The sequence below is a fragment of the Lipomyces oligophaga genome (genome assembly GCF_038497815.1).
Source record: "Lipomyces oligophaga strain CBS 7107 unplaced genomic scaffold V1516scaffold_4, whole genome shotgun sequence".
NCBI classification, from domain to species: Eukaryota; Fungi; Ascomycota; class Lipomycetes; order Lipomycetales; family Lipomycetaceae; genus Lipomyces; species [Lipomyces] oligophaga.
In genome coordinates, this window is record NW_027117788.1 from 995,468 (window position 1) to 1,022,068 (window position 26,601).

Sequence of the window (26,601 nt, forward strand, 5' to 3'; positions counted from 1 at the left end):
GTTCAATTCTCACGCACCATGCATATATCATGTCCGCGCTAATCTATCTAACCTCTTCTCTGCCTCTATCTCACACTCTCGCCACACTGCCTATTCTTCTCAGACTAAATAACACAAAAAATCATCTTCCACACACTCTCGCTCCCTTAGAAGCACTTGCGGTGCACAATAGAAGGTCCCGACTCATCATACTCCTGCTTGGAGATCCACATCTGCTGGAATGTGCTCAATGATGCAAGAATAGATCCACCGATCCACACGGAGTACTTGCGCTCAGGAGGAGCAATGATCTTGACCTTCATAGAGGAGGGAGCTAGTGCGGTGATCTCCTTCTGCATACGGTCGGCAATACCAGGGTACATGGTAGTACCTCCAGACATGACAATGTTGCCATACAAATCTTTACGAACATCGACATCGCACTTTATGATCGAGTTGAAAGTCGTCTCGTGGATACCAGCAGCCTCAAGTCCGAGAACTGATGGGTGGAAAAGAGCCTCAGGAGTACGGAAACGCTCGTTACCAATAGTGATAACCTGTCCATCAGGAAGTTCATATGACTTCTCCAAGCTGGAGCTCTGCTCTGCAGTCTGGAGTTCCTGCTCGAAGTCAAGAGCAACATAGCAAAGCTTCTCCTTGATGTCACGAACAATTTCACGCTCGGCAGTAGTGCTGAAGCTGTATCCCCGCTCAGCAAGAATCTTCATCAAGTAATCGGTCAAATCACGACCAGCCATATCAACACGAAGAATGGCGTTGGGAAGAGTGAAACCTTCGTAGATAGGGACAACGTGGGTAACACCATCACCGGAGTCAAGCACAATACCAGTAGTACGGCCAGATGCGTACAGAGAAAGAACGGCCTGAATAGAGACGTAGAAGGCAGGAGCGTTGAAGGTCTCGAAAATGATCTGAGTCATCTTCTCACGGTTAGATTTGGGGTTAATAGGAGCCTCAGTGAGCAAAACAGGGTGCTCTTCAGGAGCAACTCGAAGCTCATTGTAGAAAGTGTGATGCCAGATCTTCTCCATATCATCCCAGTTGGTAACAATACCGTGCTCGATAGGATATCTCAAGGTAAGGATACCACGCTTTGACTGAGCCTCATCACCAACATAAGAGTCCTTCTGGCCCATGCCGACCATGATACCTGATTCAAGTTAGAACCATTAATATTTATTCTAAAAGTCATTACTAAACCTACCCTGATGACGGGGACGACCAACAATAGAGGGGAAAACAGCTCGGGGTGCGTCATCTCCGGCAAAACCGGCCTGGTACAATTATTAGTATTTACTCATAGAATCAAAATGCAAACACATCGAAGCCATGACAATCTAAAGTGCTCAACAAAATACCACAATATTCCAAAACAATTTAAATCCTCATGGGCTCAGAAAATAAACATTTTGATATCTTAGCAAAGCGATTTGCACAGCGACTCACCTTGCACATACCGGATCCATTATCGATAACGAGCTACACTTATGTCAGCAAAACCGAAAACAAAAATCAACCCTAAATCAATTCTCAACACCGCGATAGAACAATCAATTAAATTCACGTATAGATAGTAATCACTTAAATAATGATCTCACTTCATTACTAGCTTTCACGAAAGATCGAATAAGAACGCGAAGCCAGAGGAATGTGGCCACCACAGGCGTCTAACTGCGCCGCGGGCGAATCACGTAGAAAAGAGCCGCGTTGAATGAAAAAGGGACTGACAAGGGATACATACAGCAACGACTTCGTCTAAATGGTAGAAAAATAGAAGTTAACAATCAATCCAAAATACAATTAAAACAATTGACTCAGAACGGAATCGATGGTGTGTAGAATCGGTGAATATCAGTCACGATGTGGACTTAATACTGCACAAAGGCAGCCAATGCGTTCGCCCCAGTAAGCGGAATCGAATCCTGCCGATTCCATCGCACAATCCCGAATCGATCATATCCATCACATACCTTCCATAGTGGCTATTGATTATACAAAGGAAAAGTGGATTTAAAGAGTAAAAAAAGAGAAATCTGGCGTGAGAACAGACACAAAAAAAATGTAAAAGGAATGAAGAAAGGGAGGCGGGTGTGGAACGGGTTAAGAGGCCGTCGCCGCCGTCCGGCTCCCGCAACATCCGTGCTGAATCATCCGCGCAAAGCATGACAAAATATCCACGCAACACAGCCACCTTTTACTACGTCGACCTCGTACAGAAGCTGATTGTCCACGTAGTCTCTACCAATTTCATCACGATCTGCGCAAAATTATTCCATCGCATTAATGACCGTCAGCATCCATATACGATTTAGAAATTAAAATTTCTGATCCTACGAGACTGGCATCTAGAGATAAAGAATTCGGATTTACGCTGTGTAAGCGTTAAATGATTCTATTCTAGATATCAGCATAGACGAGATTATGTAAAGAATCAAATTATACAGAATAATGCATTAATTAGCATAACATGCACATAGCTCAAAATCAAATTATACCAATCCGATCAGAGCCATTCTGATCGATAACAACAATATTAATTAATAATAACAATATTAACAATGCAAGCAAATTGATTCTCATATACGCCATCCAAATCAAATCCATCCCAATGCTATATGATTCTGAGCGTTCCTAGACTCCTTCCGTCTATAGCTGTCTAATCAAACACAATTCTGCTTAGATTAATGCACAATGTCTTCCCACTGACGGCCTTTGACATTCTTAAGGTCTTCCTCAGTAGGAATTCTTCCTTCCGTATAATACCCGGAGTGGATCTTTGCATCAATCTCCACACGGGAATCATCTGGAATCATCTCCTCAGGAATCGGTACGCGCTCATGAATTGCAATGCCCTGGCCAACTATGGCATCGTACTTCATATTCGACATTGACAACATACGGTCAATCTTCGTAATTCCCAAAAAGTGCAGAATATCAGGCATAAGCTCCTGGAACCGCATATCTTTAACACCCGCAACATTCTCAGTCCGTTTGAAATATTCAGCAGCAGAATCACCGCTACGCTTGCGAGCATTGTAAACTAGATACTTGGTAACTTCCCCTAAAGCGCGACCTTCCTTACGGAAGTAGACCACAACTCCGCTACCTCCGGCCTGTGCCTCTTTGACAGCCTCGACTATGCCAAAAATTAGGTACGGTCGGCAAGTACAGATATCACTACCAAAAACGTCACTGCCATTGCATTCATCATGAACTCGTAAAGCCAAGCGCACTGACGGATCGGAAGTCTTCGCGGGGTCTCCAAAAATATAGGCTGTCATACCTCCGATTGGAGGGAGGAATATCTTAATATCGGGACGAGTGATAAGCTCAGGATAGGAACCACCCGTATCTTCAAAAAGAGATCGGCGGAGCGTATCCTCATCAATACCAAATCGCTCAGCAACTCCAGGAAGATACCACACAGGTTCAACCGCAACTTTAGTAACAGCAAGGTCACCATGCTCGTTGACAACAACTTCGCCGTCAACTTTCAACTCGCCGCTCCGCACGGCTTCCTGGAACTCAGGCAAATGCATATGTGCTTTGGTCACGGCTATAGAGGGACGAATCTCAATTCCATCTTTTACATAATCCTTGTAGAGCCATGGAGCGAGATGGCCAAATGGATCCATGGCAACAATTTTCTTTGAATTCCCCCATTGCGGATAAGGACCAATCTGAACGGGAGGCTGGGTATTTGTGAAATCTGGCTTATGGTCCAGATCGATTGCATTCTTTGCAACAGCTAACGCATGATAAATACCATAGGAACCCGAATGAGCACCTATCGCGTTACGGGAACCGATAGTGGCTCTAGCGTGAGAGACGACAATAGGGCCACGCTTCGCGGGATCCGAATTTCCCCAGTCTAGGGCAATCGGATTGACGCCAGGCTGGCCGGGATAAGATGTAAGTGCTATAGGTGTAGATAATTTTGCACTGCTAGTGCGAGAACTTAGTTAGTACAATAACTCAGAAAGTAGGTTTAATGAGCAAAACTTACTTGGTAAACTCGACTGCAGGAGTTTGCGCAATCAATTCGGGAGATGCCGGTGCGCTGGGCTCGGACGGTGTCTCTTCGGATGCAGCAGAAAGAGCAGGCGAGAGAGCAGGAACAGCCTTCAGATCAGGCAGTCCCAGGGCTGACACTGACGGCGAAGACTTTCTCGAAGAAGTAGACAACTGAAGCTCGTTAATGCGTTGTTCAAGAAGATGAATAGCATCGGCTGCAGAATCAGACGAAGAGTCGATCTAGATGAAAATCAAGTTAGTGAATTGTCGAAGCAAGCCAAAAACAATCTCAAAAATGAAATAAGCTTTGACAAAACAAAAATCAGAGCGGCAAACAGCACACATGAGCCACAGGGGGGAACCAATCCACAGAACGACACGCGCCACGTAAATGCTGAGCCCCACGAGATGTACACACACACCAGACGATGGTACACAACAGAACGGACGAAACGTAGTTCACGGTATGGAACACGACACAAATAGCTACTGGACGATATTGGACGGAGCTTACTTTTTGCGAGAGGGACTTATAATCAGACTGGAGAGCCTGAACAGATAACAAGATCTGAGATAACACGTCAGCGACCACGGGTGCGGAAGCATCAGCGGGTCGTTCGGAAGAACTGCAAAGAGAATGGGGAGTCTCAACACAGGAAGAACACATGATTATTTGCGTAAGAACCTTGGATCTGAAGTACGTTGAATCCGTAAGACAAAGGAAACAACGCACAACAAACAAGCAAGTATACTAAATATTCAAAACAAATGCACGTTTGCACACAACTTAATAAGAAGTTAGGAGGAGGGAGGGAATTTCGATGGGTTTATATAGTTTTTGGATGGTCAGGGGTAGCGGCTGCCCTATGTCACGTGAGTTTGATTTATCTCGGTAGACTCTAGAGTTTTAGGGAACAAATACGCTGAAGTTAATAATTTGTGTTGCGATGACTCAATACCGCTCAGTTCCTGATCCGTAAGAGCATGCGCAATCCTATGAACTGTTTCATTTGTAGAGACAGTTGTCAGGTTGTCCCGAAAGCGGCCAAGATCATAGTATATTTGGGAACTTGTGCGCAGCCCTGAACTTAGCTTCTGTTACTGTAATTCTAGATTTCTGAGTTCAACGTTTACAGGCGAAGCAACAATTTCCGGGCAGTCCGGAGAGTCCTGGATCGTCTAGATAAACACATGTTGGTAAAGTTGAGTCTATTGGCCGATATACAACTGCGGAATCGGCCTACTTGATTTATTTGTCCCCATCTGCTGATACTCTAGAATGAGCTAATTTATAATATATTATCTTCCAAGCTTATTATGATTTGGTCTATACCTTTGGTATACTCACTCAATCAGCCAGATTCGTATCTTGCCGACACTTAATAGAAATGACGTAGAATCCTTGAGGCTACCGCTAGTTACTCTCACCACATTGGTAAGAATGTGGCGTTTGTTCCGAACTTCTAGTATCATCCCCTTGAGATTTCTTTTGAGAGTTAGCACTAATTTTCTGAATCTTCATAACAGAATGATTAACGTTTGATCATCGTTTCAATCTTCTTCTTTGCCTGACATAGTAAATAGAACTGTTGAGGATCATGTCTAGTACTTACAGCTCGGACTCTCGTCCGTCCAATAACAAGCGACGTCGAGGTTCGTAATTTGGGTGTAGGATTGGGTACTGAGATGATTCTAATTAATGATAGATTCTGATTCTCAGAACGATAGACCGAACTATCGCTATCGCAATGAGCGTCATCGTTTCCATGAACGCAATCGCGATCGAAATCGTGACTCTGACAGACAGTCTAGTCGACTAAAGTCTGATTTCTATCGAATCAAGAAAACATTTCTATCGCTGGATGATCTTGTACGTGACCAGTATTGTTCACGTTAATTAGTATTTCTAATGATTCAAAGGATCCGAACGACTCTTATGAAACTTCGATTAAGAGAATTGCTTCGACTATTGTTAATCGGTCGTCTATCTTGGAAGACGAAGAACTCGCTACTGCGACCTGCGAGTTTTTGCGATATCTGTGAGTTTCTTCAAGAATCATTGAATGCAAAGCATTAACAAATGTTTGTAGTGCAATTGAGCAGCCAGCAAAAATGCTTGCCGCCATTCCTTGTCTAATTAACATCTCGTCTCTTTCTCCTGCGCTGGGGAGTACTGTTTTGAATAGTTTTGTGAAGAATACTCAGATTTCTATTGACCAGGGAGATTGGAATCAAGCGAAGCTATTCATCAGACTACTAATCCGAATGTCTTCTATCATTAAGGGTAACCCAGCCATAGATTTATTGCACGCAATGATTTCTAAAGCAATTGAGCTCCAGAATAGTTCTGATGACCAAAATGTATGTATTTCTAATTTGCCGGATGCTCTGGATCTAACCTTTGAAGCAGCTCGCAGTGGCTATCTATAGGACTGTGCTGTTGTCCATTCCTTATATTGTTTTATCAGATAGCTCTGCTGACAGTAGAGAGCAAGCTGAATCCTTGTTTGAACAGGCAAAGTCGTTTAAATACACGACTCCCAAATCACTGCCTCTTCTTTCTCATTTCGTCAACGACGAGGCACCATATAAATGCACCGATTCATTGAATTTGCTAATCAGCCAATTAAATAATCTCTCTGAGGCGGAATGGAAACTTGACTTATTGCCGTCATTGTTAGAGCTACCGGATGATTTCGAAAAGTTAGAAATTGATGCTATTGAGCTACCTGAGAAATTGGTTCACAACTCATCGAATTCCGCGCAAATGTTTTATAAATTTTTCACCAATTCTCGGATCGAGTCGACTCCACCACTGGAGAAGATTGAGTCAACGATTTTTCGAGATCTTTTAAACGATTCTCTGAATTATTTGTCATATAACAGAGAAGCCGTTTCCCGCCATATCCTTTCAATAGACAAATACTTCTTACCGACTGTATTTGCAGAACAAGAAATTTCACTGGAAAAACTCGCTCAAATCACTAATGGCTCAACGTGGAAGCCAGAAGATATTGTGATGGAAGCTATTTTGGCGAATTTATTTGCGTTGCCAAAATCATGCGAGCGCGCAGTTTTTTATCATTGCGTGCTAATCCAGGCATGTACTGATAGTCCCCATGCAATGGGTCCGGTATTTGGTCGCGCGATACGGTTTTTGTATGATAATTTGGAGCATTTAGATTACGAAGTGATCTTTAGGTTTTTGGATTGGTTCTCTCATCACTTGTCTAATTTCGGATTTACATGGAAATGGAATGAATGGATTGCTGATATGGGGCTTGATCGCTATCATCCTAAACGAGTATTTATTTCAGAGCTTGTTGGAAAAGAGCTACGATTCAGTTTCCCTCAGCGGATTAGAGAATTACTTCCTGAACAGCTTCAAGGGCTTGTTTATGATGATCAGGAGGAGCCTGAGTTTACATACGCTGCAGCAGGAGGGCCTTACGCTGAACAGGCCAAATCAGTGCTACAACTTTTGAAGGATCGAAGTGAGGTTAGTCAGTATGAGAATGTATTTAACGAAATTCGCCAGTCCGCGGAAGAGTCTAGCGATTCTAGTGCTGACGAGATGCTGCGCAAAATTTTTTTAAGTGCTGTCCTTTCGCTTGGATCTCGATCTTTATCGCACGCAGAATCTTGGATCGAGAGAAGTCAAGAGGTCTTGAATGCCTTATTTGATACTGCAAATGCTCAGCAAGAAGCAGTTGGTATTGTATTTACGTTTTGGGGCGAGCAAATTGGAAGTGCACTCCAGGTTGTTCGAAAATTACTAGACCGTGAGATCATTTCCCCGCTAGCTTTAGTGGAATGGGTGTTAGTTTCCCAGACTAGCCAGGTCCTAACTAAGGTTTATTCTTGGGAATTGCTAGAATTCGCTGTGAACAAATGCAGAGTCAATTATAGCAAACCAGATGTTGAGGTGGAAATGGAAAAGTCTGGTTCCAGAGATAAAGATTTAGAGTTAATTTTAATTGCAGTTATTCGCGAGCTTTCTCGGACCGATGCCAGAGATTTGAAATTAGGGGATACTGAGCCATCGGAAGATTCAGTTCGCTGGCTCAGATGGTGGAAAGAAGGGATGTTACGGGCATTTTTGAGAAAGTATAATGGAGATTACAAGAGCATTCAGCAGTCATTGAAAGATCTTGGGCTGACAGACACTACTGTGTTGAAGTATCTAGAGCAGGCAATTGAGCTGTAAATTACTTAATTTAGTTGAAAAATACATGTTGTTTTATCATTCTATGGAATATATACATAATCCTCACAGTTAGCGAGACCCAGTTGAAAAAGATTCTCTAGTGTTTTTCCGCCTAGGCCACATCGAGGGAAGATTAATTTCCTGGAATCGAGGTTGTACACATCTTTCAACAAACCACTTCCTGATTCGGGATTCGACAAGTTGTGTGATTTTCGGAAGATTTTGAAGCCTTGAGCGAGAGCCTACTAGTGATTTGATTGCAAACTCCAATCGGTAGTTTGGCGCAAAGGAAAATGTTAGTGATGTTTTGCGGTCGGTCGCGCTGGTAGGGGCGATGGTTTTAAATGATATGGTCAACTAAGTGAGACACGAGTCAGATTAATATGGACTGAGGTGGATGGGGTGCAACATACCTGGCCGGTGAACCGTACAATAGAAACGGACAGAGACACCGGGAGAATCGCAATCATCGGAGCTGGATAGTTCAGCAGCAGTCGAGTATCTATTCCTAAAGTGATGCTATCTGCTAGATCCACGTCCAGACGTGCTTCCTAGTGGTAGTAAGTATATATATGATATTATCAAGAATTTGTAGCGTCTCATACCAAGCGTCCTGGATCATCTTCGCAAGGATATATTTTGCAGTTACTGAAAATCGGGAATTCCTCACCAATATCAAGTTCGGTAACTCTGACTTGGTCCAGAAAACTAGGAAGTGAGTCACCATTCAGAATTTTATCAAGCGTATGAAGAATATTGTTATTCAATCGTGCATCCTCACGAAATTGCGACACAGTCTGAGCAACTAATACGTTAAGCCAATCGAGAGATTCCGCAGGATGCGTATCTACATTGTAGACTGTCCGTGCCAAAATCGAACGAGCAGGAATGGGAGGTGATGATCGCATCACAGAGGTTTGCCGTTTGAGTCCCCTCGGCGCAGGAGCAGGGGCCGACATATCTGGACCGGTGGCAAAAATGAAATAGCGAATGAAAGTGAATAAGATGATTAAAACACTAAATTGGCCAATCTGAGAGATATCATTAGCGTTTGATCTGCCTCCAATAGTTGGATGTTCATACTAGAAGTCCATGAGTGAATGTCAATCTTAAATATATTAGTCTGCAGAATCTTAATATGGAACAATAATTTATATATACCCTGACTCTGATTTGTCAATCATTATATCGTCTAATTCATTCGACACGAGTGAATTGCCTGTTTCTATAGACCGAAAAACAGACTCAGTCTCAGTCACAGTCACCAGGACAACAGTCGCCGAGTCTACGGCCATCGTAATATTCTGTTGCTTGGAGAGATTGCACTGAATTATTTCGTGTTTAGTTATTGTTTCATGGCTGGCTACTCCATTAATACCGGCTATTATCGACTGATCCAACACGCATGGGAAATTGGATAGTTTATTCATTGGGACAAGTCATCGTCAGCCTTTAAACCCATCACATTAATTTTTTCGCGATTATAATCTATAATCCACTTAAATATATCTCACCAGCTCAACACGCTATATTATCGCTTCTCACAATGGCATTCTCACTTTCAGAAGAAACCAGAGTGGGTGAATTGATTTTATATTTGAAGTATAATGAACTAACCTATTGTAGGAGCGACTTGCTCGGGCAGTGGAAGGATCGCAAGTTATTTTTCGATATGGATTCATTCCGCTTGTCATTTATTTAGGTAAAAGCAATTTTGTTTTATTGTCGAATGGGGAATTTTAAACTAACTAATTTCAATAGGATGGTCGTCTACCTTCCCGCGTCCTTCTTTGATTAGGTAGGTTGCTGATGCTCATCATTTCTAACATCTAGTTGCTAATCTAAACAGTCTTATTGCTCCACTTCCTGCTCGTATGAATTGATTATGTACATTACAAGACTATAAGGGGTTTTCTATCCAATCTGCCGCTTTTTTATTCATATCAAACAAAATTACCACGGATGACGGGAAATCATGATAGGGATCTGTTTACCGCAGTTCTCTTTCTTATTCTCTTATAGTGTAATATTACGGTTATATTTATTTACTGTCTTAGTGATCCGATTGTATATTCAAATGAATCAATACCACTTTATGATTATTTTTGCTATGTAGGTTTAAAGAACTAATTATCCGGAGTTCCGAAATTTTTCATATCACGTGTTACCACCACAGGAAACTGTAGAACAGAGCCATCATTTGAGAACAGCTACTTTCCTGGCGAATGTTTTGAGTTGAAGCGATGAAGAGGACTATGCAAATTGTGTACAATTAGAGCGAATTCCAGATAACTTACAAAGTTTAAGCGGGCGCAAGAGACTTATAACGAACGTCCGAGAGGAGCGGATGCGATTTTGCTGGAAGCTTTTGGATTCTTGATCTCACAAAGCTATTTGAAATATTTTCATTAATATACGGCTACGGCTCTCATTGCTTGCGAATCGAATGAAGGATCAAGAAGAAGATGACAGTAGTCCCGCTAAGCTGATTCCGGTTGTGGATGCAGTCGCAGGTATCACTGCTGGCTGCGCAACAACGCTGATAGTTCATCCTTTAGACCTGATAAAAGTTAGATTACAAGGTGAGTCTACTCTATACTTCAGAATCTGAAAGGCCAGATTTTGACAGAAGCGTAGTCAGCAAACAACGTTCGCATATCGGTAGTGTACTAGAAGTTATCCGAAGCCTTCAGGAGTCGCGACGGCCATTTAAAGAAGCGTACAGAGGACTGATTCCAAATTTGGTTGGAAATACGATGAGCTGGGGTGCTTATTTTTTTTGGTATGGATTACTGAAGTCACTGAAAAGTAGTTTTGATTTTTGACCTGGATTGTAGGTATGAGATCTTCAAAAATAAGCTGGTCCGCTGGCGGCACTTCCAGTCACCAGATTCAGATCTTGGATTTGTCGACTACTTATCCTGTGCTGCACTTTCCGGATCATTAACTACGTTATGCACAAACCCAATCTGGGTGATTAAGACGCGAATGCTGTCAACAAATTCCGATTTCCAGGGCGCATATACAAACATGTTGGATGGCATTCGAAAAATAGGTTGTGAGGAGGGCTTTCGAGGATTCTACAGAGGTATAATACCTAGTTTACTCGGAGTGAGTCATGGGGCTGTACAGCTCATGTTGTATGAGAAGATGAAGCAGTGGTACACTGATTCGATGCATCAACCGAACGAGCTGGTATGATTTTTAGATTAAATATGAGATCTGGTACTGACCGATATAGTCGACTATGCAGTACATTACATGCTCAGGACTTTCCAAAATCGGAGCAAGTTTCGCGCTATACCCCACGCAAGTACTACGTTCGCGGCTGCAACAATATAACGCAGCCCGCATGTATCTCTCGACTACTGATGTTATCATTAAGACAGCACGGGAGGAGGGTATCAACGGGTTTTACAAAGGGTATGTATTTATCTTATCTGACAAGATGGCGAAACACTTTTTTAACTAAGCAAGGCTGCTCCCAAATCTGTTCCGTGTTGTTCCTGCCACTTGTGTCACGTTTGTGGTCTACGAAAACACGAAGAAGTATATAAATCGTTCTTCGATAAACATATAAAGCTTGTACATTAGATTCATTTTTGCATTTGCATTCATGGTTACAGTAGTGGTGGGAAGTTGGTAGTAGCAATACTCGAATGTGCATTACTTAACACAATTAGATTTATTACGTAACGTAGTGGGAGTAAGGCTGGTGATGGCTGGGACGAGTACTGAAATCAGTCGATCAAGTAACGATTTCGAAAATGTCACGATCCTTAATGTAAATTTTCGCACAGATAATCATTTCAATTGGGGATATTATCCATTTTTCTAAAATAAACGAGTAATCAGTCGATTTGGAGAACAATCTGATATTTGCGGCGGTCGAGCCGCTCTATATTCTTCCAGTTCGAGTCAGTGACGAAGAAATAGCCGCGGTGTCGAGGGGAATCAGAGATCAAGGAGGTCAAGTGTTACAAGATTTGAAGGGAGCTGAGGCCAAGCAAAAAATAATAATATTAACAGAGTTGAATAAAATGCAGAGGATCTCATTGGAGCTGGGCAAAAGAGGACTTGCAGTTCGGGCTCCCTCAGCTAGAATGATCGTGAATCTTGAGTGGGCTAGACGATGTCTGAAGGAACACAAACTCATAGGTAATCAGCCTTGGATTGTCAGAAATGAGAGTACGACTAGATCACCAGTTGAGGTGTTGAAGTCTTTCAGAGATGATTTTGTCGGGTCTGGGGTAATAAATCCCGGAACTGAACTTTATGATGGTAGCATCAATGCGCCCGAGGTGGTTTCGACAACGATAGAACAAGATGTTCAACCTGCTCCAGTTGCTGTGACTGCAAAACGACCCCGAGGTCGACCGCGCAAAACCGAGTCGACGACTAAGCAACTAGCAACAGCCAAACCTAAGCAAACTCAGAAGCGCAGTAATTCAACTAGCAAGAGTGACACAGGGTCAGATGAAGATAGTGAATCTACGAAACCGCCAGGACGAAGACGCAAAAAAAGCAGCGAGGGAGTTCCTGAAATCGATGAAGTTTACCTTCGACCGTACTCATGTGATCGGCCGCACCCACTCGACTGCATCAATTCGCAATTAGCAAGCTGTTTTGATCGAATCCGACATCTACGAGATCTGCAAGGTGATAGAATCAAAGTCCGCGCGTATTCAGTTGCGCTGGCTTCGATTCGCTCGTATCCACTGAAAATCAAATCAGCAGATGAGGTTGCGCGGCTGCCCGGCTGCGGCAAAAAGATTGTCAAGCTCACGCAAGAGTTTCTAGACACAGGCACTATTGCTAGTGAACTCAGCAAGCTTGAGACCGAGGACATGCGCTCTATCGAAATTTTCAACAAGATCTGGGGAGTCGGTCCGCATACTGCGCAGAAATGGGTACATCAACTGGGGTGGAAAACTTTAGACGACGTTAGGTTAAAAGGAGTGCAGATTCTGACGGCGACACAGAGAATAGGCGAACGATATTATGACGACTTCAATACTCCGTGAGTTTGTACATACTGATGGTTGAAGGATCAAAATGAATTAATCAATTACAGGTTGACGCGCAAGCAAGTCGAACAGATCGCCAATGACGTTAAGAAGAAGCTCGTTACGACTGATCCGAATGCCGAGCTTGTAATTTGCGGATCATATCGTCGAGGATCAAAGGAGATTGGAGATGTTGATATTGTGATTTCATCGCGAGCACCCAAGGACAAGCGCGCGACGCAACTGAAGCTCCTGATCCAGAATCTCAAGCAGAGTGGACATTTGACAGAAGTGCTTGTACAAGGCAGTAGTGGTTCAGGTAGCAGCAGTGCTCGGTCTGCTAGTGAAAAACCGGGGTTGTTTGGAGGTCTTCAAGACGTCGCGATGGTTGTGTGGGGGTTCAAACGAGCTGGAAAGGGGACTCCTCGTCATGCGCGGGTAGACCTTATCTGGGCTGATTGGGAGGTTATCGGTGCTACAGTTGTCGGATGGACAGGGTCGGTTACGTTTGAAAGGGACATCCGGAGCAAAAGCAAAGATCTCGGGCTCCGATTCATGTCCGGTGGAATTTACAATGAGCAGACTAGAGAGCTGGTCGATATTCATGCAGAGACTATTGATGAGGCGGAACGACGAGTGTTTGACTTGTTGGGTATTACATATCTGCCGCCTGAACTAAGGAACACGCGTTGAAAATAGTAAATAAGTGTGGGGTAACATAAAGAATTTCTGGAGGGTGGGGAGATAAGAGAGGACGATGACCAGCGCAATAGGAACCCAGGTATTACGCACGCTTTCCAGGCTGGCCAACTAACCGGACCACAAAGATGAAAGGATTGAAATTGGCATTAGCTTATTCGAGGCGCTTAACATTCATGAAGCCGGGGCCGCGAGGACTAGGAGGCGTTTTGAATCCGGGGATATGGTCTTTGCAGTGCCCAGAGTATTAACGTACGGCGGTCTCGAGGCAGCGAGGACTGCGTGCAGCCGGCCCCGAGGTCGATAAAAAACCTGACAACGATCCGTGGATGCAGACCATTGTTCCATCACCAGCCAACAGCTGCCGAGCATTGTCCGTTATTGAGCATTGTCTGATTGCACTGCATGCCATATACTTAGCTGCCTGAACATCTCCTCCATCGGAAACAAGAAGTGTTCGTGCTTCGCTGCCTGGCTTTCTTCTGCTTCAACGAGCAAACACAGTTATCCTCGATCCATAGTCCCATCGGAGATCTCCCGGACAAATTCTTCAGTGCGAGCTTAGAACAACTATCACGTGCACATGTCATCCGGCACGGAGGGAAGGCAAGTTCCTCTGTAATTCTCTGTTTTTATATTTGTTTTGGTTTTGATTTTGGATGAGGAAACAAATTGTACTAGAAAGTGTAAAAAAAAAGTAAATCCAGGAATCGGAAAGAAAAATATACCTCATACTCCGGGGCTGATGCGGAGATGCACGGAAGTGGTGGATGCAAATGGGCATAGTAGCCTATTCAGACTCCGAAGCTAATCTGGGCCAACAGGTAGAATTCTGCGTAAATATTGGACCTCTGACATTTGACAACTAGGCGAATATGATAATAACAGTTATTCTGATCACTGTCACCAGGATCGACAGGGTCAAGAATTAGCTTGTAACCAACTGATTAATAGCAAGACAACACTTCACTACAACCTCACGACTCTATTTGACTGTCGTTGACTTGTCTAGAAGACTCATGCTTTCGTGCAGCTTGACCATCGGAACCGGGAACTTCGCAAGGCCCTCTTTAATGATTACAGTCTATCCGGACTCGGAATGGTTCCCGAAACACCCGTGTAAGAATTTTTTCTTTTTCCTACTTCTGTCCTGCTTCCTGCTTCTCTGGGTGGACTTTACGGCTTCTCACTAAAATACGGGTCAACAAATAACGCACCAGTAATTCTACATTAGCAATCAATTCATCGATTCCAAAGTGCAAGATGTGCCTAAATGTTTGCAGAAAAATCAGTCCTTGTCCATTCATCCAGCGGCCCAGTGGTTCAGTGGTTCAGTGGTCCAGTGGTCCAGCTGAGCAACCGCCGCACATCGGAGAATCTTCTTCCCGGACTGGATTATAAGTGATAGGCGAAGACAAAGAAATGCTCGCCAAAACCAGTCGGAAACAAGACATTGCTTATGACCAAGTTTGCTCGAAACCAAAATCCAAGGCCCGCCCCTCCGTCCTCTTCTCCGGAAAGTCAGTCACCAAACCGTCGAAAGGAGCAACGAATCCACAGTCCCGTCCAAGCCATAACCCGTCCGGTCCCGCCGCACGCCTCTTCTCGACGCCCCTCGAGTCTTGTCTCCCAGTTGTCCCGTCCCACCTTCGACCGATCTCCCCCCCGCAAATCACCCACCAAATGACCATCGCGAACATCTAACGACCGACAAGAATCGCATACCGTACACTTGCAGTCAAACTATCTAAGATGCCCCTTCCTCTACCCCGGCATCCGGCAAACAACCGTCCGCTTCCCACGTATGCGCCCTTTCGGGCTTGCCTAAGTAGATTTAATGACCTTGCCCGCTCGGTCGTAATTTTTTTTGTCAGCGTTCACACTCTTCGCGTTGTGCTCTCCAAGCAGGACGCTACACAGTTATCTCCTCCTTTATAATCTCGTCGTATTCCTCTCTCGGTGCACATCTTAAGGGCCCTAGCTTTAGACTATTTCCATTACGAATCATTGCACTCTGTGTGGTCGATATTCCGAATAGCCCTCGTCCACTCACTGGTCCCCTCCTAGATCTTGCCGACTGGCCTGGACGTCATCTTTGTCTTGTATCCCACTTCCACCGGAACTATAGCAACCGGGTGGTAATCGCACAAACTTTGCCACGATCTCTGCATTTCGGATTTTCTTTTCATTTTCTCAGCATAGTTTTTTATTCCTGCATTTCTATATTTTTCGAACATGATCAGACACCCATCCGCTAACCGGGTGAACGTACACTCTCTACCGACCATATTCAAGCGAACAATTACGTCTCGCCGCACACTGTCGACCGAAGTCGAGCTAAAGCAAGCAGCAGCTCAGTCTTCAGTGCTCACACAGAATTCAAATGATCGTAAGTTGCCAAAACGTTTTACTATGTGTTATATTACAGAGCTGACATAGAGACTTGGATAGCTCGTAAAACACTTGTGATTCTGGGCTCGGGCTGGGGAGGTTTCAATGTTCTGCGTAATATCGACCCTCATTATTATCGCTGTGTAGTGGTCTCGCCTCGGTCATATTTCGTTTTTACGCCGTTACTTGCATCAACCGCTGTCGGTACGCTGGAATTTCGTCTTGCCACAGTTTCGATCCGGGATAAAGGCCTGGGATGGCGTAAACTGGAAGACTGGAGAGAGATGGCGAAGCGGGCACTTTCCAAATCGGCGCAGCCCGCAGACAAAGTGATTACAACTAAGCAGGCACATGAAATGCATCTTCCGAATCTCGAACTCGTGCAAGGAATAGCGACAAGTCTTGATCCGGTCGCCAAGGAGCTTGTTGTAGCACCTCGTATTATGGGAGTCGATCCAACCAACTCATTCAGCATTCGATACGACAAGCTCGTAATTGCTGTCGGCAGTTATTCGCAGACCTTCAACATTAAAGGCGTGAAGGAGAACGCGTTTTTCCTCAAGGACGTGGCCGATGCACGCAAAATTCGGAGTCGAATCCTGGAACGTTTCGAGGCGGCCAATCTGTTCATCGTTTCTGAGCAGGAAAAGCGTGCTCTTTTGAACTTCTGCATTGTAGGTGGCGGACCAACTGGTGTTGAATTCGCTGCCGAACTGCATGACTTGATCCATGAAGACATGCAATTCCTGTACCCTTCGTTAATGCCCTTTGTGTCCATCACGATTTTCGACGTTGCCGAAAAAATTCTGGGTTCTTTCGACAAAAGCTTGGGCTCATATGCGGAGAAGTACTTCGGACGTCAGGATATCACTATCCGGACACGAGTGTCGGTCACTGAAGTATTCCCTGAACATATGACGATCCGCAACCCAGACGGTTCGATTGAAGACGTTCGATACGGTCTTCTAGTCTGGTCGACCGGACTAGCGGCGAATCCATTCGTGGAGCGTATCGACGGCTTCGTGAAAGACAAACGAAACAATTTGCTCACGAACGACACATTGAATCCATTCCGCAAGACATCATCCGGGGACATTGGCGCTCCGGATGAAGACGTTTACGCTCTCGGTGACTGTGCTCAGATTGACCGAAACCGCTTACCCGCAACAGCCCAAGTTGCTTCACAAAAGGCTGTCTATCTCGCACATGAACTCAACCGAGAAGCGAAGACAAGATACTATGTACCTCACAAGACGTTTTCATTCAATAACCGCGGCATCATGGCCTATTTGGGAGGATGGAGAGCTATCCTGCAAGGCGGAGGCGAATCGAAAGGAAATCTTCACGGGTAGGTTATTCTATTCATTTTTTCTGCTTTATCCACATTTTTGACGACGAGAATTAAATAACTAACACTGCTATCTTAGACGAACTGCGTGGATTCTGTGGCGAGGTGCTTATCTTTCGATGAGTGTTAGTTTTAAAAACAAAATTTTGATACCGATTTTCTGGTGAGTTTGGTGTTTTTTGGGCGTTCCTTTGAGGACAAGTTTGGGTCGACTAGAGGACTTGTATGCACGGGGTTGCTAATACTTATTTAGGATTGCTAATTGGTTATTTGGCCGCGATATCAATAGATTTTAACCTCAACCGACAGCTACGAATACCATATTCCAATCACTTATCTTTTTTCCTAACAATAACTGGCCAATTACATTCCTTTCATTCATTTTAACCTTAGCTCTCATACAAAGTCTTTCCAATTGTAGCAACTTGTCCCGTAAGAGCCATTACCCCAGTCCAGACAAGTCCAGCCTCCACTCGGGTACACATGTCCGACATGATTATATCCTCACTCGCTCGCTCTCGGGTCCTGAATTGCCGCTAATCAGCAGGTCCCCATTACACGTGATAAATACCTTTATACACGCGCTTCTGCCCGTGCACTGCTCGGCGTTGTCTTCCACAAAAGCAGCAGCAGCATCAAGTTATGCAGACGATGTAAGGCGACAATTGTACAAACGTGAAACCTGATATCGGAAATTATCTGACTGGAGCCTGGTTTGACATCCTATCACATGTGCCTATATAAATGTTCATATTAATTAACCAAATTATCGTATCTCCTTCTGTGGACTGTCAACCTCCTTGCTATTTAGCCCTAATTAACTCTGGGTTATCCACTGCAACGTACCTTACCCAACTCAGCTTGACTCAGCTCAACTCGATAGATAACTCGGAAAAACGAGACGTATACCGGATAGCTTTTCGTACAAGTCATGCAGATGTGCATGCTCCTTTACGTACGAATCCACTAATCACCCGCAGCTTACTTCGCCAATATCCAGAACCCCTGTATTTCCATATAGTGAGACCTGTTCACAACCTGCGTCCGAAATTAAGATTATTCTTATAATACACAGTTTTTATCTCTACTTTGCACTTAGTTTATTTGATTTGTTTATTTGATTTTCCATTCAAACAACCTTATTTTGACCCGCTCTAACGCCGAGACCTTCCACAGAAAAAAACCATTCTATAATACATCCACCATATAACGTACCGCAATCAAAAAAAAAAACGGTATCCATGCATGCGTCTGGCCAGCGTTAATACTAGCTCCCTTATCAATAATTATCCAGATTCCGCTCTCAAAAGACGGTAACAAGATAGAAAAAGTCAATAGTAATCAATCAACTTGAAAAAGTTTCTTCACAACAGGCCACTTTCTGTTCCAAAGCTCGAAAAAAAATTTTACTCATATAAATTTTTAAAAAAAAAGCAACAGAATTCCAGATTCTATTGTAATAAATGTTAATGACTTCCTGTATTGGGCTGTCTCATGCCTAAATGCGAAAAATAATGCGACAGCGCAGATTTTTCCGATTTTGCCGCCTTTGTCCCACTATGTCTCCCAATACTTGAACTGGAAGTACTGACCATTGCCAATTTTTGCTTCTCACTCGATCGATTGAGTGTCTTCTTAGTTGATAGCGTTGATGCCGAAAGCAGTGCCGTCACATTATCTTTCAGGTCCAGGTCACCAGCTGATAAATGTAATGAGCTTCGTTGCTTAGGATCCTTCTTTGTGCCTCGATTGATTCGCTCAGCACAAGAAGTAATCTGTGCTGTCGCATTATTTAGCGACCGCTTGTCCGGATGCTCATCGGGAGTGAGCTCGGCAAGTGAACTCAATAACAGCGGATATTTGGTCAATCTTTGCACTGGCTTAATCAGAAGGGATTCCAAGTCCCATGCATTTGTATGCTTACTGCTCGCACGAATGCAAGCCTCTTGCCATCGCTGGTATGTTCCATTCGAGTTCGAATTCGACAACCGCCGTAACCTGTAGATAGCTCGCTCATAGGACTTGCAGTAAGCAAGATAGACGGCCTCCATATTGGAAATCTGTGTTCATAAATTAGTACCGGTTCAAAACCATACTTTCGGAATCAAAAAGAAGCACTCACTGCTTGTACAAAAGTTTCTCCGACAAACGATTCTTGCTCTTCCAAAACAGAATCAGAATAATCAGAGACTTGACGACTCTCAGTATACGCAGACTGACCCGCAATCTTCAGCGCTTCACAAAATTGAATCGCAAACTCTAATGTACTCGGAAGATTGCCAAATATTAGCGCAAAATCATCTTTTGAAAACAATCCTTGTCCTATTGCTGATAACCGATAAAACTGCAAAAAAATTAATCACAAGCATTTTCCAAAAAATTATTCGGACATACCTTGTCTAAAACTTTGAGATCGTTAACATAACCTTCCTCAGTTTCGAGTAGCTCTCGGATCAATCTGATTCTGCGGTACAGTCGTTTGGATTCTTCTTCTGTCATGGATGAGGCAGCAGTAGTTGCATGACTGATTGTACTATTCCGCGTGTTCACAGAACTCATAGATGTAATTCGCGATGGATCTCGCCTTTGATCAGTAGCTTCATGGGGACGTTGAAAATTGGAATACGAAGTTTCCGAGCCATTCAGGTCAGGAGAGACATGAACGTGGAAATGACCATTACTGTGTTCATGTGCATCAAAAATCTGAGATCGTCTTCCATTTTGTGCACGTACACCTGGCAAAGAGGGTAACGGACAGTTCGGATCCAATTCAGTCTTTCGATCTTCTCTGGCTGCGACAGTAAATGCTGTATCGACCATCGGGATGCCTGCGCTTCCAACAGGTGTCGAAACCGATCTATACTGATCTGGCTGTCCTATGATGGACATTCGCACAACCTGCGTTCGCGAGGTGTAGAAAACGTCCTCATCCATAATCCCAGATGACCGGTTAGGCTGCAGTGATCGACGATTACTTGAGCTATTATTAGAAACACTAGGAATTCTAGTCTCCGGTAGCCTTGTCGTTAGAGGGAATATTGGCTCTTCAATCAACCCGGAGTACGGTCGTGACTGAGAAAGCATAGTGTAATCGCGATGGAAAGCTTTGTCTGATTCGGAAGACATGCTAGAGGGCTTGAGCGAAAGAGCAGCCATTAGGTCGTCCTGAAGAAAGTGATCCGGCAAAGGAGGAACAGGGTCGAGACTTGGGAGAGGTGGAACAACGTCTGGATGATTGGGTGGCGGTTTGGAGCTGGTAGAAGGAGTAGAGGACAAGGTGGAAGATGTAGAATATAAGGGAGACGAGACTGATCTATTTGACCCAAATCTATTACCCAGAGCAGGAGCGATGGCTCGCCTAGTCATTTGACGTAATTTGGTCAGTGACTTTTGTTTCTTAAGGTTCAGGTGCGAGCCGCTCGACGAGCTATAATCGCTTGCACCTTCGGATGAGGAACCGTAACCAGAGACCGGGTCAGACGGTGGTCCGCTGGCTCCACTAGCAGATGCAGTACTTGACGGATCACTAGATACCGTCGTTCGCATAGATACCGAGGACAGATATTCTTCATTTTGTTGATTATATTTGGATTTGAGAGCCGGACTCGACCGGGAACCCCGGAGAGCAGGTCGATCGCCCTTACCGACTATGGAACTTCGCCTACTATCGGGAGGAGTGGGCGTAGATGCCGAATCAACAGGGGTAATAACTGTGTGCTGCTTTCTTGAAGCGTTGGATGACGATCTTGTTCGGGTTGCATATAACGGAAGAGGGGGAAGAGCATACTGATTTATGATGGATCGCGTTTGAGTCGAGTTTGATGATGTAGAAGAGGATGATGAAGAGGTTGGTCGTTGAAATTGATCGTTAGGAAAAGCCTGATTGTGGACCAAATTGTATTCGATTTCATATCTTGCGAGAGATGTGTCCCCATTATTGCGGGACGGACGAGAAGTGCTTCTGGGCGGGGGAGGAACTTCGATACCGGCCGAGGCCGCAGTAACCAATGGAACAAACAAGTTTCTTCGGTGGACCTGCCGACCAGCAGGAGGATTCGCCGGGTAGTTGAAATAGGATGTTGAAGAGGCCGAATTGAGCGAGGAAGGCGAGTCTGAGCTAGGTGTGCTGTAGTCAGCCGTTCCATTTGTGGAAGCTGGGGAAGAAGAGAGGTTAAAACCGGGCAATTCTGGGGGTGTAGCGATAGCGATTTGTTGAGCATGCGAAGGGAGTTGGCTATGATTGACGGTGGAGGAGGTCTTAACAGTCAGTGCAGGAACTGGGTCTTTAAGGGCACTGGAACTATTTATAAGAGGAGGCAACGTAGGACCGGGAGGGGCAGAGACGGTGTCCGAGGTCCGAAGCAACAGTCCTTGGGCTGCCACTGCGCTGTTGTAGCTCGCATTACGCAAGCGTCTGGCCGAGTGATGGGGAGGAACAGGAGGAGGAGTATCAGATATAGGAGACGAAGGTCGTGGCGGAATGACAGAAGCAATTGCGCGGTTCGATCTGGAGCCAGTGGAGTTAGAAGGTGGATGAGGGAGCGGGTGGTGCTGGCTTTGCTGGCTCTGCTGGTGGTGATGGTGGTTTTGCAGAGCGCCGTAGCTATGTGTAGAGGAAGCCGTCGCAGATGTGTGCGCGAGTTCGGAGTCGGGTCTGAATATGGGAGGGACAGACAGAGGCGCCAGATGCTCGATCTGGGGTAGCTGCGGAGAAGCCTGGAGAAGCGAATGCTGCTGAGCAGGCGGTGGCATTTCTCCGAGTGCTGCAGAAATCGTCTGGACGAGGAAAACGTAGGAGAAGAAGAGAGAAGAGAGAAGGAAGAAAGAAGCACGCACGTAAGGGCCAAACGAGGACAAGACCCAGGAAGGGGCATCAAACGGGATATCTGCAGTAGAGTGCGCTGCGAGACAAATATGATATGAACAGGGGGGTCTCGTAGAGCCTCTGCGCTGTGTGATGAAGGCGAACCCTTCGGTGGGAAGTTAGAGAGAGAGCGGACCAGCGACGGGCAGGAAGTAAATAAGCAAAAGCAGCAGGTACCAGCTGGGATTCTGGGCTATTGCATGCTTTCTAGCAGCACAAAGGCAGCCGACAGTGCGCAATGAGCGTACAAAAGAAACGCGCTGCTGGTCGGACGAGGGTCCTCATTCTATTTCTGGGCACACTCGGTGTTCTCCCTGGTCCTATCTGAGCGAAATCCTATATCCAGGATCCCTCGCTGGCTACTTGCGGTATACCGGTTTCTAGACTGGGCCGTAAGGCGCTGTCCGGCCGGGAGTATTACTCGCACGCTTGCTCAATCTCTGATAGTGCGCCTCCGCAATTATCTCTGTCGTCTGCAGCGCCGTGGGAATCATTTCACGTGCCCACGCGTTCGTAACGCGCCGCGCCGAGATTTCGCTTGTTAGGCGTCTGAACTCATATCGTGCACACATGAGTTTTGCACCAGCGCCGTGAAATTTAGCACGCTATTTCGCAGAGCTGCTTTTGGACATCCTTCTCTGGTGCTGCACGGATTTGGTATCGGGCTGTTTCAATTTTTTTTGTTCGCTCAAGAGTTTGAAAGTTCGGTGCGGTGATCTAGTTCACCCATAGTCTTCCAGGATTGGAAATGGTACCTTACCTGCTAGCTTTGACCCGAACGTGCGCCTTTCCAAAGATTCGAGCTACATTCTACATTGGCGAGTTAACCCTTGACGCATTTCCGCGTTTTGTTGAACAGCCTTTCCTCAGACAGATTCAGCGTTGGCGATCCTGCCCCACTGGGTGCACAATTTGCAAGGAACGACAGCCCTAATCACTTCTCGCTCGCATGTCGCTCTGTTTGGCTCGAACTCATCCTGAGCTATCCAACACTTTGCATTCTGGAAAACAAGTAGATCTGTAATCTTCAGTCATGATTGTGTGCCGAGTTTGAGAATCAATATTACAATTTTCCTATGCATTGTCGCAGCCTTCGTCTTCCATCTCGCGAGGACATGGAAGGATCGTACAAGCCCCAGGCATCCCAGTTTGAATGACATAACGAACTAATGTACTACACCGTCTGGATTCAATCGCAGTTACATGATTCACGGGCCAGTCGATCCAGCTTGTATTGATGATTAGAATACAATTCTAGCAGCCATTTTTGTAATATGCGACTCACCCTGGTCGCCCCGCAGGATTCCCCTCTAGGCGATTCGGACCATGACATTGATCTAGGGGTCTCCGCCATATCTAGTGAGCCCATTGACATCCCAGGCAAACGCACAAAGAGAGTAAGGAACTCCAAAGCACTGATCCGTCGATTTTCGTTCTGACATGACCCAAGGCACCTGAATATAAATATGAATACCGAGATACAGAATCTCTTACTACAGAATTGAATGAATGGTTTACCTATTCTGATAATGAGCTTCTTGTGACTAGTTACTCAACTTTTGATGGTGATTTCGGCGGATGTATGTTCTGTCATTCCTGTTCAAGTAACTGTAGTCTGATATTAGCAGTGTGGAAATCAACGCGCTTATCCGCCAAAGATGAATATCTGGTTTCTTTATTGGCTGCTCTTCAGAGTCAGGGAAGGAGTCGTACGCATGCTCTGATGGTGCTCTTCTATCTAGCGACCGGTGCGTTAAACTTCTACAGCTTAAGCATTACCTTCGAAGTTGTACCGACTAATTAAATAAAGGTGTTCATCGGGAGGCCAGTACAGATTCGGAACAGACTGCATTTATTCGCAAGAACGCAAACTTGTTGCTAAGACATGGATTTCTCAAGCCGTTGTATGAATGCATCCAGCAATCAATATCAGCAATCTAGTAAGACAAAGCTATTTTTCTAAAATCTCATTTTATTAATTTTTCAATTCAGCTCGTGGTCGCAGGATGATTTAGACTCTGATTTCGATGAATGTCAAACTCAGCGCGAGAATTTATTTCTTGCATTATCCGCATTATATTTTATAATTGTGATTCGTCATGACAAGGATTTTGGCGAGTTACTTACTGAGATTGATCCGAATATGATATCATACTTTATGGAACAGATATCTCTGTTTAGATTGAATTATCCAGAAGACATGCCGTGGAGAAATGTAAGTTTTATTTCAATTCAACCAGGTTAAAAGCTGATCGATGAGATTTTTATAATCACGCGACGTTTAATTCTTATTATTCTTGGTGATAGCGGAGAACTAGAAGAAGCCAAGATTCATGCTCGTGCTATGAATGGTCTACCACCCGAATCACCCTCCAAGGATACCGTGAGCACGTCGCCGTTAGACTACCACGCATTTAGACAAAGCATCACAGCTAGGTATCCAGCATATGAACCGGCAGTTGAATCCGATGTACAAGAGTTTGCTTTATATATGAATTCCTCTGCAGCTTCATCGACAGACTCGTTATCGAGTTTTGCATCCGAGTTTGAATATTCAACAGATCCATTACCTGAGTCATCTGTGCATATTGCTACTCCCGCGCCTTCTCCGCCGCCATTTCCAGCTCCACAAATAAAAGTCAAGAAATCTGTGTTTCAAACAGATCGTAGCTTGCCGTTGTTATATTCGCAAGCAGATGATGACTACCAAGTTCCGTTCAGCATACGCGAGGCGGAGGAGATCTTTTTGCAGCGTATGAGAACAAGTTTAGGAATAGTTCAAATGTGGAGGGAGCGTGAAGAATTTATGAAAGAAGAGCGCGGTTGGGTAGATCCAAACGAACCGCTTGCTTGGAAGCCCAACGAAAGTATGACTGATCTTAAAGAAAGAGAATTTAATTTGATATATGAGCAAAGAATTCAGCGAGTCGAATCGATCTATGTGAGTATTGCTTCTTGATCTTTGAAGATTGATACTTACGTATTCAGCGCACAGTATTGCCGTTTCTTGATCAATTTGTTAACACCTCTCTAAAATTTTTTCTGGAAATGATTTCACCCGTGAAAGCATCAATAGTTTTTTCGCGGAATCTGCCGCGTCATTTTGAGGCCAATCAGTATCATTCATCGCATGAAAGTCTGAAGACCCAGTTGGAGACTGAGCGAGAGAGCGAAATCACATTAAAGTCGATTTCCGGAATCTTCTATCTACTACTAAAATGGTTTCGGGTCTCGCATGTGTTAAAGTTTGAATATCTGTCGCAGATTTTATTTGATAATAATATTTGCTTGAATGTGATTCAAATTTTGAGCGGCAAAGAGATCGACAGGTTTGTGGATCATATTTCTGAAGTCCCAGAGCTCGAATTTTTCGCTGCTTGCCGAGTACTAGCGTCCGGTCAGCCACTTCCAGATCGATTACAGGTCGGTGGATCGGCAAAAGTTGAGTTTGAACATAAACTGCGGAATCGATCGACGGATGAAAGCAGCTTATACAACGATGAAGAAGAAGTTTTGACGGCCGAAGCCGGCATCCGCAATGGGACCACTGGGCGACGAGAGGTGACTGTATATTCAAGGCGGAACTTCTATTGCCTAATTACCTTGCTGAAGATTTTCCAAAAGGTTGTGAAAGACAAGACGTATCGGCACTTGAGTTTACTGAATCTGAAAATCACCAACACGTTACGACGAACGCTTAAGATCTCACATTACGAAACCCGGCTCTATGCGCTAAAAATAATCAAAGGCCAAGTTCCGTTCTGTCCAAGGAAATGGCGACAGACAAATATGCGAGTAGTGACGGCAATATATCTTTACTGTCGGCAAGGACTACGAGACAACTGGTTGTCCAGTAACGATGGGGAAGTTGTCAACTTCGAAGACTCCTATCCCAAGGAAATTGCATTACGAGCAATCATCCAGTTCTATAATAAGCGGAGATACTCAGAAGCGGTGGAAGCATTACAATATTTGAATTTCCAAGGTGGAAATGATTTCTTTGCACGCGAATTGGAAGGCTTAGTGCTAGAAGACTCGGAAATGTGAACTTAAGTCTGTTCCGTGTAGATTA

At 44.6% G+C, this 26,601-nt stretch overlaps 10 protein-coding genes across 10 annotated transcripts; 6 read left to right on the forward strand and 4 right to left on the reverse strand.

Annotated features, from left to right (window-relative positions):
* Positions 1 to 146: 146 nt before the first annotated feature.
* On the reverse strand, positions 147 to 1,739 carry V1516DRAFT_695932 (actin; the record flags this gene model as incomplete). The annotated part of the gene is made up of 4 exons (XM_066924011.1): positions 147 to 1,150; positions 1,205 to 1,274; positions 1,447 to 1,479; positions 1,692 to 1,739. 4 exons carry the CDS (start codon positions 1,737 to 1,739, stop codon positions 147 to 149), a joined length of 1,155 nt encoding a protein of 384 aa, XP_066777507.1.
* Positions 1,740 to 2,412: 673 nt separating this feature from the next.
* On the reverse strand, positions 2,413 to 4,795 carry V1516DRAFT_675496 (GTP cyclohydrolase N terminal-domain-containing protein). Its single transcript, XM_066922260.1, has 3 exons — positions 4,529 to 4,795; positions 4,007 to 4,254; positions 2,413 to 3,945 (listed from the first exon to the last, which is right to left on the reverse strand). Exons 1-3 carry the CDS (start codon positions 4,679 to 4,681, stop codon positions 2,682 to 2,684), a joined length of 1,665 nt encoding a protein of 554 aa, XP_066777508.1. The 5' UTR covers positions 4,682 to 4,795; the 3' UTR covers positions 2,413 to 2,681.
* Positions 4,796 to 5,612: 817 nt separating this feature from the next.
* On the forward strand, positions 5,613 to 8,221 carry V1516DRAFT_664434 (MIF4G like-domain-containing protein; the record flags this gene model as incomplete). The annotated part of the gene is made up of 5 exons (XM_066920596.1): positions 5,613 to 5,667; positions 5,721 to 5,884; positions 5,935 to 6,053; positions 6,105 to 6,375; positions 6,422 to 8,221. 5 exons carry the CDS (start codon positions 5,613 to 5,615, stop codon positions 8,219 to 8,221), a joined length of 2,409 nt encoding a protein of 802 aa, XP_066777509.1.
* A 10-nt stretch (positions 8,222 to 8,231) lies between these two features.
* On the reverse strand, positions 8,232 to 9,638 carry V1516DRAFT_638022 (maintenance of mitochondrial morphology protein 1). The gene is made up of 5 exons (XM_066920056.1): positions 9,383 to 9,638; positions 9,305 to 9,329; positions 8,827 to 9,252; positions 8,635 to 8,772; positions 8,232 to 8,578 (listed from the first exon to the last, which is right to left on the reverse strand). Exons 1-5 carry the CDS (start codon positions 9,514 to 9,516, stop codon positions 8,291 to 8,293), a joined length of 1,011 nt encoding a protein of 336 aa, XP_066777510.1. The 5' UTR covers positions 9,517 to 9,638; the 3' UTR covers positions 8,232 to 8,290.
* On the forward strand, positions 9,633 to 10,333 carry V1516DRAFT_675506 (Tom7-domain-containing protein). The gene is made up of 4 exons (XM_066922261.1): positions 9,633 to 9,797; positions 9,848 to 9,923; positions 9,983 to 10,019; positions 10,071 to 10,333. Exons 1-4 carry the CDS (start codon positions 9,768 to 9,770, stop codon positions 10,102 to 10,104), a joined length of 177 nt encoding a protein of 58 aa, XP_066777511.1. The 5' UTR covers positions 9,633 to 9,767; the 3' UTR covers positions 10,105 to 10,333.
* On the forward strand, positions 10,334 to 12,000 carry V1516DRAFT_675508 (mitochondrial carrier domain-containing protein). The gene is made up of 5 exons (XM_066922262.1): positions 10,334 to 10,803; positions 10,859 to 11,003; positions 11,059 to 11,416; positions 11,463 to 11,644; positions 11,699 to 12,000. Exons 1-5 carry the CDS (start codon positions 10,668 to 10,670, stop codon positions 11,799 to 11,801), a joined length of 924 nt encoding a protein of 307 aa, XP_066777512.1. The 5' UTR covers positions 10,334 to 10,667; the 3' UTR covers positions 11,802 to 12,000.
* A 324-nt stretch (positions 12,001 to 12,324) lies between these two features.
* On the forward strand, positions 12,325 to 13,920 carry V1516DRAFT_624878 (uncharacterized protein; the record flags this gene model as incomplete). Its single annotated transcript, XM_066919685.1, has 2 exons — positions 12,325 to 13,241; positions 13,296 to 13,920. The coding sequence occupies 2 exons, from the start codon at positions 12,325 to 12,327 to the stop codon at positions 13,918 to 13,920; spliced, it is 1,542 nt and encodes a 513-aa protein (XP_066777513.1).
* Positions 13,921 to 15,896: 1,976 nt separating this feature from the next.
* Positions 15,897 to 18,185, forward strand: V1516DRAFT_354365 (uncharacterized protein). The gene is made up of 4 exons (XM_066918942.1): positions 15,897 to 16,315; positions 16,378 to 17,665; positions 17,745 to 17,828; positions 17,919 to 18,185. The coding sequence occupies exons 1-4, from the start codon at positions 16,162 to 16,164 to the stop codon at positions 17,959 to 17,961; spliced, it is 1,569 nt and encodes a 522-aa protein (XP_066777514.1). The 5' UTR covers positions 15,897 to 16,161; the 3' UTR covers positions 17,962 to 18,185.
* A 434-nt stretch (positions 18,186 to 18,619) lies between these two features.
* V1516DRAFT_354881 (uncharacterized protein) lies at positions 18,620 to 22,663 on the reverse strand. Its single transcript, XM_066918943.1, has 5 exons — positions 20,060 to 22,663; positions 19,788 to 20,009; positions 19,590 to 19,725; positions 19,258 to 19,541; positions 18,620 to 19,116 (listed from the first exon to the last, which is right to left on the reverse strand). The coding sequence occupies exons 1-5, from the start codon at positions 22,415 to 22,417 to the stop codon at positions 19,072 to 19,074; spliced, it is 3,045 nt and encodes a 1,014-aa protein (XP_066777515.1). The 5' UTR covers positions 22,418 to 22,663; the 3' UTR covers positions 18,620 to 19,071.
* A 1,140-nt stretch (positions 22,664 to 23,803) lies between these two features.
* Positions 23,804 to 26,576, forward strand: V1516DRAFT_664441 (uncharacterized protein; the record flags this gene model as incomplete). The annotated part of the gene is made up of 7 exons (XM_066920597.1): positions 23,804 to 23,926; positions 23,980 to 24,109; positions 24,158 to 24,277; positions 24,340 to 24,469; positions 24,522 to 24,744; positions 24,790 to 25,470; positions 25,518 to 26,576. 7 exons carry the CDS (start codon positions 23,804 to 23,806, stop codon positions 26,574 to 26,576), a joined length of 2,466 nt encoding a protein of 821 aa, XP_066777516.1.
* Between the last annotated feature and the right edge of the window lie 25 nt (positions 26,577 to 26,601).